Source organism: Procambarus clarkii, unplaced genomic scaffold (assembly GCF_040958095.1).
Source record: "Procambarus clarkii isolate CNS0578487 unplaced genomic scaffold, FALCON_Pclarkii_2.0 HiC_scaffold_106, whole genome shotgun sequence".
Taxonomy (NCBI): Eukaryota; Metazoa; Arthropoda; class Malacostraca; order Decapoda; family Cambaridae; genus Procambarus; species Procambarus clarkii.
The window spans coordinates 1,980,508-1,993,083 of NW_027189139.1; the positions used below are offsets into that span (position 1 = coordinate 1,980,508).

The 12,576-nt window shown below is 37.2% G+C and overlaps 1 protein-coding gene and 1 long non-coding RNA gene across 2 annotated transcripts; one reads left to right on the forward strand and one right to left on the reverse strand.

Moving 5' to 3' along the window:
• Positions 1 to 981: 981 nt before the first annotated feature.
• Positions 982 to 1,593, reverse strand: LOC138360296 (uncharacterized). Its single transcript, XM_069320209.1, has one exon. The coding sequence runs from the start codon at positions 1,591 to 1,593 to the stop codon at positions 982 to 984; it is 612 nt and encodes a 203-aa protein (XP_069176310.1).
• A 1,838-nt stretch (positions 1,594 to 3,431) lies between these two features.
• On the forward strand, positions 3,432 to 11,239 carry LOC138360292 (uncharacterized). Its single transcript, XR_011226274.1, has 3 exons — positions 3,432 to 3,557; positions 6,839 to 6,955; positions 10,933 to 11,239. It is a non-coding gene; the product is annotated as an uncharacterized lncRNA (long non-coding RNA).
• The last annotated feature ends 1,337 nt before the right edge of the window (positions 11,240 to 12,576 follow it).

The following is a 12,576-nucleotide window of genomic DNA, read 5'->3' on the forward strand; positions in this document are numbered from 1 at the left end:
AAGATCGAGGGGGTTCAGGGTCAACAGTAGGGACAGTGATATTGGTCACTATGAGTTGTGGCTTCTGTTTGGGCCACTGACCAACCATTTGGGTCCTTTAACCCACATCTTGGTTTTAACTAATTGTTTCAAGGTTAATCCTCTTGATAGGTAGTCAGCTGGATTGTCCTTGGTGGGGACATGCCTCAATTTATAATTAGCTGACAGCTCTCGAATTTCCCTAACTCAATTACTAATATAGGGAGTTTTGTTATTATTGTTTTTTACCCATTGTAGGATTGCCTTTTTGTCTGACCACACTACTATCTCACCAAAGATAGATAACACTCAATAAAGAATATTATTGAGTGTCTTGGTCTGGCAATGAGCTTGTCGTACACCTACTAACAAAGTTAACTCTATTTGGGGTAGTGACCTCTTCTTAATTGGGGGCCACTCTAGCCTTAGAAGTAAGTAAAATAGATTGCTTGGTGTTTACTAAATAGCCTACTGCACCATATGCTTTGCATGAGGCATCGCAAAACACTTGCAAATTTGTGGGTAAATTTAGTCCTAAAGCATTACGAGGGAATTTTAGAATACCAAGTTTATTGAAATCCATCGTTAGTTGCTGCCGTTTATCTTTCAGAGCATTAGGTAACAGATCATCCCAATCCATGTTAGTTTGCCAGCACTCCTGCATGAGGAGTTTACCCTTAATTAAAATAGGGCTAAGTAAGCCTAAATGGTCAAATGGTTTACTGATATACGAGAGTAATTTTCTCATGGTTAAGGGAGAAGTATTAGTTTCCACAGACCAGACTTAATATTTAGTTTGTCAGTGGAAGTATTCCATTCCATGCCAAAAACTTTCAAATTATAAGGCACTTTGTACCCTGGAAATTCACTTTCTATTAGCTGATTCAGCTGTTGATCATTTGATGCCCATGGTTGTAGAGGCATATTGGCTCCCAGTAACTCGCGGTTAGCCTCATGATAAATTTAAATATACTTGGTTTTATTATTAATCGTTCCCTGGAAGTTATCAACAAATAAGTAGTTACTAATTTCAGTCTTGTATGGACAATCAGATTTCTTCAAATGGATGTCCAAGGTTGCTTGGAGTACAAATGGTGAAGAAGTAACACCGAATAAGACCGAGGCGAACCTATAGATGATGATTTCATTATTACGATCATTAGGATCCTTCATCCAGAGAAATGTTGTAAAATAACGGTCTTCCTCTTGTAGACCTACTCTTAAGAAAGCCTTACTAATTTCGGCCGTATAGGTGTAAGTTCTTAATCGAAACCATAATAGTACGTCATTGAGTCTTTGAGTTAGACTTGGGCCAGTTTGTAGGCAATCATTGAGTGATGCACTATTTGCCTTTACTTTGACACTACAATTAAATACAATTTCAATAGGTGCAGTAGCCGAATCTTTCAAGATGGCATGATGAGGCAAATAATGCCCTAGTTTGGTATCATCATGTTCAACAACCTGAATAAATTTGTTTGCAAGCTGTTGTTGTATCAACTCGTGATACAGTTGTAATTTATCTGGTTGTTTATTCAATCTAGCTATCTGTGAATTTAATTGGTTTAATGCCATGAAGTGATTAACGGGTAGCTGTGGGTGATTGAGCTTCCATGGCAATGTAACCCAATATTGGTTATCTTGATAGATGACTGAGCTAAGATACTGTTGATACAACCTGTCCTCTTAAAAAGAACGTCAACATTTGCCGTTTGACTCTACGGCTGTTTTTGGACGTTATTTTGTGTAAAACTACGTCTATTTTCGCTTCCATGGACTATCTCTTGTTATACAATGAAATACCACACTCTTATTATTCTATAACTCACTGACTATGCTCTGATATTTGTTCTTCAAGTAAAAATATATATATTTTTGCCTTAATTAGGCCATAATGCAGAAAATTCCAGCCTATCGATCTTTATATTTAGGAAAACATCTAATAAATTTGGAAATGAATTTTTCGTTCGCCAACAGTTGCCTGTTACTATTTAGTCTGTTATGCTTTAATGTCGCTGGTCATTGTGACTTTCCCAGGATTTATATATGTTTTGTAGTAGCATTTAGTCAGACTACAGTAATTTAACTAATGGGAAACCTCTATAGTTGTCGTAAATTAATAATAATCATTTATCAAATAATAAATTAGCAAACATATGCAACATTTTATGTTACGACTTTTCGGGTAGGCCGTTCTGTTTGTTTACCACCCCAATGGTTCAAAATACACAATACTTTTAATATATAAGTGACTAAGTATGCTCTAATATATATGGTCCTCAATGAAAATTATCGTTTTTTTTTGTTAATTTGTCCATAATGAATAAGATTCCTTACTGTTGATCTTTATATTAAGAAAAACATCTAAACAAATTGGTATTGTGTTTTCGTTCAGATAAAGTTTCCAGATACTATTTCCTAGTTATCAATTAATGTAGGTGGTTATTTTAATTCGCGGCTCCCAGGGGCTTTCTCCCGTTATACGATATAAATGTACTCACTAACTATTCTCTGGTATCTGTTCTTCAAGTAAAATTACCTATTTTTTTGTTTAATTAGTCCATAATTCATAAAATTCCTTCAGGTCGATCTTTATATTTAGAAAAACTTCTAATCAATTTGGAATTTAATTTTTCGTTCACCTACAGTTACCTGCTATTATTTCATTGTTATATTTTATGTCGCTGGTCATTACAATTTTCCAAGAATTTAAACAGCTAAACAGCAAGTAGCATCTTGTTAGAGTACAGGAATTTACCTATGGAGAACCTCGATAGCTGCCGAATATTATTAATGATTATATATGTTTATTTATTTATTTATTTATTTATTTATGCATATACAAGAATGTACATAAGGAATGTGAGGATACAATTATGGTAATTACAGTCTTGTAAAGCCACTAGCACGCGCAGCGTTTCGGGCAGAAAGATGTAATTTAAAATAATGAATTATATACCATTTCTTATGTTACGTCTTTGGCGGGTAGGCGGTTCTGCGGGTTTACAACCGAATTGTTTAAAAATCACACTATTTTAAATGTATGAGTCACTAGTATGCTCTGATATATGTTCTGCAATGAAAATAAAGATTGTTTTGTTGTTAATTACTCCATAAATGTGTAATGTGTTAATTCAGTCTAAAATCTTTTTGCAACGTTTATATGCGATATACGTAGCTGGAAACTACCTAATATTTAAAAATAATAGTTACAACATTCTATTAATATATAATGTTGAAATAAATATCACACAAAGTCTGTATATCTGTTTTTAGATGTCTTATAATTTTTTTTTAAAAATAGTATTAATGATGTTTGTGAATCTTGAGTAAAAATTATGTTAATTATTATTAATCTAATTGTTATTATTTTAAGTAAAAGAATTGCAAGTATTCGCATAACCACGGGATCTCTGTTTGTGTATGAATGCACGGATTTGTTTTTGTTATGAGAGGGACGCCTTAGAAAGCATGGTGTAGGCCACCTGTGGCTCGCATCCGATCCCACGATCGTCGTCGCCCCTAAATCAACACAACAGGTATTTAGTATTTACGATTATAATAAGTAATATTTCTTTTATAATAATATTGCAGCAGGTGGTGTAGTGGTAGGACACTCGCCTGGCGTTCCGCGAGCGCTATGTCATGGGTTCGTATCCTGGCCGGGGAGGATTTACTGGGCGCAAATCCTAAACTGTAGCCTCTGTTTAACGCAACAGTAAAATGTGTACTTGGATGAAAAAACGATTCTTCGCGGCGGGGATCGTATTCTAGGGACCTGCCCGAAACGCTACTCGTACTAGTGGCTGTACAAGAATGTAACAACTTTTGTATATATCTCAGGTTAGGGGCTAGGCATTTACACTCTTAGGTCAGCAAACTAGCTAGAAGGTTAGACTATTAGACTCCACTGGTCAATCGGGGCCCTGCATGACTCAGCTTATCCTAACCTAGCCCAGCTTAAACCATCTTAGCATAGTTCATTCTAGCTGTGCATAGTGCTTGCACAGCCTTGCTTGTCCTAGTTTACCTCTTCCTAGCCTGCCGTAGCCAAGCCTATCCCAGTATACCCTTACCTAGTCTTGCCTAGCCTAACCCTGCCTTGCTTTTAAACATGACCAGTCCTTCCTACCCTAGCCAAGCCCTGACCAGCTTAGCCAAGCCAATCCCTGCCAAGATTTAGCATAGCCTTGCCTTTTTATTAATATATAGAGGGTACCACCACTGGTTGAGTATGTAGGAACCCTCCACTTATAGGGTTGAGGGTTCCATATATATATATATATATATATATATATATATATATATATATATATATATATATATATATATATATATATGTATATATATGTATATATATATATATATATATATATATATATATATATATATATATATATATATATATGTATATATATATATATATATATAGGGGGGTACCACCACTGGTGCAATTATAGGGACCCACAGCCTCAGAGAAGGGAACACAGAGCACTCAGGGAAAACTTGACATTTAACTCTGAATACGAAAGAGTGTTCACTTCTCCTACCACCCCCTTTTTTTTTTATTATGATGTACACTTTATTATGCAAGGTTATACAGTTACATATCTGATTTTATACAAAAAATAAACATTAAGGGGACACAAGAAAAAGTTCGCTTCCTAGAGGCTGTAGATTTCCTCGAACTCCTCCGACGCCGGGCAGGAACCGAGGATGCAGCGGGCATTTCCCCTCTGGATCGCGACACTGAGGCGCTGAAAGAGAAAACTTGCTGCTCTAGGGTCTCTTGTGGTGTCAATGAGCTTGGAACCAAGATCCTTAAGAAACCTTCTTGCACTCTCACCCCATGGGCCTAGGGTCTCAGACCCTATTGGAACGAAATTGTACCTTTGATCTAATTGCCTGTACTTGACTGACTTTTGTTTTTCTCTGTGTGTCGCTGCGGCTCCCGCCGTGCCGGCAGAGAGGGTGATGTATGTCGTTGCCAGGGTGGATACGCAAGTATAGTCCCATGCTAACTGCCTGCCACCCTTCCACGGACGCAGTGTGATTCCGTCTGGTCGGCCGGCAAAGCTAACAGAGTCACGGTTCAGTAGGTTGCGGGGTTCTCTCTCCGCTGGACACTGAGCAGAGGCAAGGCTTCTTTTAATGATGTCGTTGACTTCGTCGTGTCTAGTGTGCCAACCACCCGATTTTCCACAGTGCAGGCCATGCAATCCATATTCGTCAGCATCTGCCTCGCCGCAAATACACCTGTGAACAGTGTGGATAGGGGCAGCAAGGCGGAGAGCGACTGCAATACGGAGCTCCTGCGGATCAAGACGTGTGCCTGTCGCAGACAGGCACACGTCTGTGCCTCAAGAGGCAATGCCTCAAATTGGGTGCCAGGGTGCCAGGGTGAATTGCCTCAAGAGGCAATTCACATAAGAATAGAGCGACCTACCATGAACACCCAAATCACGGAACTATTTACTCTACCCACCATGAGAGTAAGGACAAGACAAGAACATATCGATGCCAACACAGAAGACAATGTCCAACATAACAGGCCAATTACACTGGATATATATATATATATATATAATATATATATATATATATATATATATATATATATATATATATATAATATAAATAATGTGTGTGTAAACATGCCACGTGTGTGTAAATCACAAAAATTAACACTTGATGAAAAATGTGACAGTGTCAGACCACGGAGGAAGAATTGAAACAGGAATTTCCTTAAGTACTTTCATATATTAATACATCTTCAGAAGGAATAATTTTTTATATAAATTAAATTAAAAAAAATCATTCCTCCATGGTCTGACACTCATATATATATATATATATATATATATATATATAAATATATATATATATATATATATATATATATATATATATATATATAATGTGTGTGTGTGTGTGTGTGTACTCACCTAGTTGTGCTTGCGGTGGTTGAGCTCTGGCTCTTTGTCCCGTATGTATGTATTCATATATACATATATATATATATATATATATATATATATATATATATATATATATATATATATATATATATATATATATATATATATATATATATATATGTATAATATTTTATATATCCTGCCTGAAATGCTGCGTGTACTAGTGGCTTTACAAGATAGTTCTTATAAAGATAGCATTTTGTGGTTATTCTCTATATCTGGTTTACCTAACAGTAAATAAGTACCTGGGAGTTAGACAGCTGCTATGGGCTGCTTCCTAGGGATGTGTGTGTGTGTTTTTATTCATGTTGAATTTTACAAAGTAGGAAGAGATGTTTGTAAAAAAAAAAATCAAATATTTTTGAAAGTATAAGTAGATTTGATATTTTTCTTTAATTGTTTATGTCTGCTGTCTCGCCTCCTTTATAAAATGGCATCATTCTTGCTTTTTTAAGGATATCAGGAAAAGTAAGGCACTCCAGAGATTTGTTGACTCCTTCCTAGTGTTGCCTAGCCCAGCCCAGCCTAGACAATGCAGGCTGGGCATCCTAGCCTCACGCAGCTTAGCCCCCACCTACATGTAGCATCCCAGTCCATCCTAAGTGATCATTACCTTACTGGCTGTGTTTTCTCTTCAGCCCTGAATGTAATGTGGTGGAACATAAGCAGATACATATCAGGTCTTAGAGAATCTGTACTTCATACATTTCTTAATAATGTCTCACAAATATTTAAATAATTAAAAAAAAATTGTATTATAACTTCATATTATTCTTGCAATTTATTTTTGCATTTTTTTTTTATACAAAATTTACATTTTAAAAGATTACCTCTATTTTTAGATTGATGACTTGAAGACTACAGTGCCATCCACAGCAAATCATGGTCTTAAAATATCTCCTAGCAATGACGAGACCAATTTTCACAGAGATCAAATTTTTGCTAAGCAGTAGTCACAGGTAAATATATATTATATATATAATGTTATATATATAAAATTAACTACATTGCTCAAAGCACCTTTAGACATTCTGAGAGTTGTGCTATTTTATTAATTAATTAATTAGGCTATATTTTAATGTTTTGTAATGTTTTCATTACTTTTTTTGTTTTGAAATATAAATTGTTGAGTTTTGAAACATTTTGACATTAACTATACCTGAATATTTATAAACAAAAAAATACCAGAACTATGTCCTTGACAATTGCACTAAGAAGTCTTTGCCAAAATCAGGTGCTCAGTGCAGTAGTTAAAAACTTAAAAGTTGTACCACCTCTGGTGCAAGATTAGGGACCCATAGCCTCAGAGAAGAAAATAGAGAGTACTCAGAGAAGGCCTTGAATAATAGGCAGGCTGTTTGTGTGTGTTTCGACGGTAAGCTTGCTGACACCAAATGTAGTTACCTAAGTGTAGTTACAGGATTAGAGCTACGCTCGTGGTGTCCCGTCTACCCGGCACTCTTTGTCACATAATGCTTTGAAACTACTGACGGTCTTGGCCGCCACCACCTTCTCACTTAACTTGTTCCAACTGTGTACCACTCTGTATGCGAAAGGAAATTTTTTTATATTTCTTTGGCATCTTTGTTTAGTTAGTTTAAATCTATGACCTTTTGTTCTTGAAGTTCCAGGTCTCGGGAAATCTTCCCTATCGATTTTATCAATTCCTGTTACTATTTTGTACATAGTGATTTTATCACCTCTTTTTGTTGTCTTCTAGTTTTGGCATATATAATGCCTCTGACCTCTCCACATAGCTCTTGCCGTTTAGTTCTGGGAGCCACTTAGTAGCATGTCTTTGCACCTTTTCCAGTTTGTTGATGTGCTTCTTAAGATATGGGCACCACACAACCGCTGCATATTCTAGCCTTGGCCGAACAAAACTCGTGAACAATTTCTTTAGTATTTCGCCATCCATGTATTTAAACGAAATTCTGAAGTTAGAAAGCGTGGCATAGGCTCCTCACACAACGTTCTTTATGTGGGCCTCAAGTGATAGTTTTCTATCTAGAATCAACCCTAGACCTCTTTCTTTAATCAGAATTATATAAAGATTTCTCACATAATTTGTAGGTTGTGTGGGATCTATGTTCTATTCCACATTCCATAACATGGCATTTATTTACATTAAATTTCATTTGCCAAGTGGTGCTCCATATACTTATTTTGTCCAGGTCTTCTTGAAGGGCATGACAATCATCTAAATTTCTTATCCATCCCATTATCTTAGCATCATCAGCAAACATGTTTATATAATTCTGTATTCCAACTGGTAGATCATTTATGTAGACAATGAACATTTCTGGTGCATGTACTGTGGTACTCCACTTGTGACACTTCTCCAGTCCGGTTGCCTCTGATTACTGCCCTCATTTTTCTATCAGTCAGAAAATTTTTCATCCATGTTAGAAGCTTACCTGTCACCCATCCAAAATTTTCTAGTTTCCAGAACAACCTCTTATGTGGAACTCTGTCGAAAGCCTTTTTTATGTCTAGATAGATGCAGTCGACCCAACTACCTTTTTCCTTTAAAATCTCTGTGGCTCAATCATAGAAACTGAGTAAATTCGATACACAGGATCTTCCAGATCGAAAACAATACTGTCTGTGTGATATTATATAATTTCTCTCCAGGTGTTCTACCCATTTAGTTTTTATTATTTTTTTTTTCAATCTTTTCACTGTTACACTTGTCAATGATTCAGGTCTATAACTGAGAGGGGTGGGGTCTTCCCTGTTGCCACTTTTGTAGATTGGAACTATGTTAGCCTTTTTCCACATGTTTGCTATGACTCCTATACACAGGGATGCCTGAAAGATCAGGTGAAGTGGAAGGCTGAGCTCAGATGCACATTCTCTCAGAACCCATGGTGAAACTCCATCTGGACCAACTGCTTTGTTCTTACTTAGCTACTTTAGCATATTTTCCACTTCATCTCTAGACACCTCTATACGCTCTATGATGTTCTCAGAAATTCTTATTGTGTCTGGTTCTCTTAAGATTTCATTTTGTATAAACACACTTTGGAACTTTTGGTTTAATGTTTCACACATTGCATTATCATTTTCTGTGAATCTGTTTCCTATTTTCAACCTCTGGATATTATCCTTTACCTGCAATTTGTTGTTTATGAATTTGTAGAATAGGCCCAGTTCTGTTTTACATTTATCCATTATCCCTTTTTAAACATTTCTTTCTGCCTCTCCCCTTACTGCTGTATAGTTGTTTCTCGCATCTTTGTATCGCTGGTATGATTGGGGGTTTGGCTTCTTTCTATGTTGATGCCTGCTTGATGGGGTTCTGCTCTTCTACTCCCCAAGCCCGGCCCGAGGCCAGGCTCGACTTGTGAGAGTTTGGTCCACCAGGCTGTTGCTTGGAGCGGCCCGCAGGGCCACATACCCACCACAGCCCGGCTGATCAGGAACTTCTCTTAGAAAACAGTCCAGTTTTCTCCTGAAGATGTCCACAGTTGTTCCGGCAATATTTCTTATAGTCGCTGGGAGGACGTTGAACAACCGCGGACCTCTGATGTTTATACAGTGCTCTCTGATTGTGCCTGTGGCACCTCTGTTCTTCACTGGTTCAATCTTGCATTTTTTTCCATATCGTTCACTCCAGTACGTTGTTATTTTACTGTGTAGATTTGGGACCTGGCCCTCCAGTATCTTCCATGTGTATATTATTTGGTATCTCTCTCGTCTCCTTTCTAGAGAGTACATTTGGAGAGCTTTGAGACGATCCCAATAATTTAGGTGTTTTATCTCGTCTATGCGTGCCGTATATGTTCTCTGTATTCCCTCTATTTCAGCAATCTCTCCTGCTCTGAAGGGGGAAGTGAATACTGAGCAGTACTCGAGACGGGACAACATAAGTGACTTGAAGAGTACAACCATTGTGATGGGATCCCTGGATTTGAAAGTTCTCATAATCCATCCGATCATTTTTCTGGCTGACGCAATATTTGCTTGGTTATGCTCCCTAAACATTAGATCGTCGGACATCATTATTCCCAAATCCTTGACATGCTGTTTTTCTACTACTGTGGGAAGATTCGATTGTGTTTTGTACCCTGTATTATGTTTCAGATCCTCATTTTTGCCACACCTGAAATTTATCACTGTTAAACATCATGTTATTTTCTGCTGCCCAATCGAAAACTTTGTTGACATCTGCTTGTAGTTTTTCAATGTCTTTCATTCCATTTTTGTGTCTTTTGGTCTGTGGCCCTCTCTCAATTTCTGTTGAACCAATCCTGTTTTCTCGCCCTGCATCTCTGTTTTGGTATGAATGTTTGTGTGCCTTCATTGTATATTTTGCAAAATTTGGCATACATTTAATTTACTTCCCTGTCTAGCAACAAGTCTGCCTAATTACTTATTAAAAAAAATTTGAAGTTCCCCATAGTGACCTCTCTCTCTTGAAATCAAGTTTATCAACTGTTTCAATGTCCCCATTTTCTGTGTGTGTGTGTTTGGAGGCTAAGCTTGCTGATACCATGTGTGTGTGTGTTTGGAGGCTAAGCTTGCTGATACCATGTGTGTGTGTGTGTTTGGAGGCTAAGTTTGCTGATACCATGTGTGTGTGTGTGTTTGGAGGCTAAGTTTGCTAACACCGTGTGTGTACTCACCTGTTTAAATAATAATAGGGGTGTGTACCACCTCTGGTGCAATTGTAGGGACCCACAGCCTTGAAGAAAATAGAGTATTCAGAGAAAACCTTGTGGATTCTCACTGAACACTAATCTTTTCTTCTCCTACCACCCCTCTTATTTTGTTTTATGCTGTATTCTATTATATATCATATAAATACATAGCCAAATGGCAATATTTATTATGTCTATACAAAAAGAAGACATCCACTTTATTTTTTTTCTCTCTCCTTTGTTTCTATGTGGATTTTGTTGTGACTAATGATTCTCCTCCTTCCCATCAACAGGTCTTCCTCACTGGGCTTGCTCGGCTTTTGTGTTACTGTGAGGGTGCCATCATCGTTTACCCTTCAAGACTGACTCATGCTGGCCATTGCATTTGTGGACTTCCCTTCACAGTAAACAGTCCTTCTCCATATGGTGATTGTCCAGGGCAAGCAGGGTGTGACTGCCATCTTGGAGAAGCAGGGTCTTTTAATATGAAGAATCTTCCGTCTTCTCTACTTACGCCAGCTTGTGCCGGCCTTGCATTCTTGTTACTTCATGGCCCTTGGGCCTTTTTTATTTATTTTACATAATAAATTTTTTTATTAATACCCGTGTTTCACAAGAGATCCTTAACATTTTAAGCACCAATTGTATTGACTAATGTACGTCTTCTAACCTTTAAGACATAAATAGACAAGACATAGATAAATGAGTGAATAATACTGAGTGACTAGGTTAGGGCGAGGAACATAGTTCAGTGTCTGGCTTTGGAAGAATGCCTACTGTTTTAGAAACCTTATTGCCATGATCATAATCGTATGGGTTAAAAAGCATTTGTTGTCACTCCTACACTGTGGCTTGTTGAGCTTGAAACCTTTGCTCCTTGTTCGTGTTACATCTGACCTTTTGAAGAAATTGTATGAATCAATATCCTCCAAATTGTTCAGTATTTTAAAGGTTTCGCTCTATTACTCTCTCATTTGCATATATCTAAGCATATAGATTAGATATAGATTTAGATTAGATATTTTAGTCAGGTAAAGGTACATACATTGCAGATGAGTTACAAAGGGAAAGACATTGACTAGAGTTCACTAGCTCTATTGGAAGAGAAACGTCTGCAAGACAAGTGTGGACAAAAATTAAGGTAGCAGCGGCTCACAACGACCCCCAACGGCTTCATTTTGTATCTTCTCCAACTTGCCCATCCTACCTTTACCAAAACAAGAAATGACAGGTGCAGCATAATCAATAAGAAATCTTACAGTACTCAAGTACTTCATTCGTAGCACTTGGACTCCCACTCCTTTCCACAGCATGCCAAGGCCTTCAGAGGTTGTAATCTCTTCCGACATTGACTCAACAGTCTGTTCATCTCAGTTTCCAAACTCTCATAGGTATATCCAACATATATGCCTAAATATTTATATATATTAACTATATTTTTACCGTTTATTTCCAATATAATGGGCCTCCGACTTCTACATTCAAACTTTAGTTTTGTCTTCATTAACCACTAGTCCCATGTGGTGACACTGGTTTCCGAAATTGTCCAACACTGTTTGAATCTTTGAAATATCTTTGCCCTGAAACAAAATATCATCAGCATATATGATTGGAGTTACCCAATTTGAGTATTTCTCAGATGCTATCTTATTCATTAGTACATTAAACAGGGTGAGACTCAACACTCCTCCCTGAGGTGTGCAGAGTTCTTGACCTTGATACCTTGAACCATACAACCTTGATACCACACCTGAGCCTTCCTTTCCTGAAGATAATCCCCTATCCAGCGCAATAATCTCCCTTCAACACCAAGACCAGCTAATTCATATAAAATAACCTCTTTGTTGGCTTTATCAAAAGCTCCTTATAAATCAATAAAAATTCTATAATAATCATTACCATTAGCTAGACATTTAATAATACAGTCAGAGGTACTT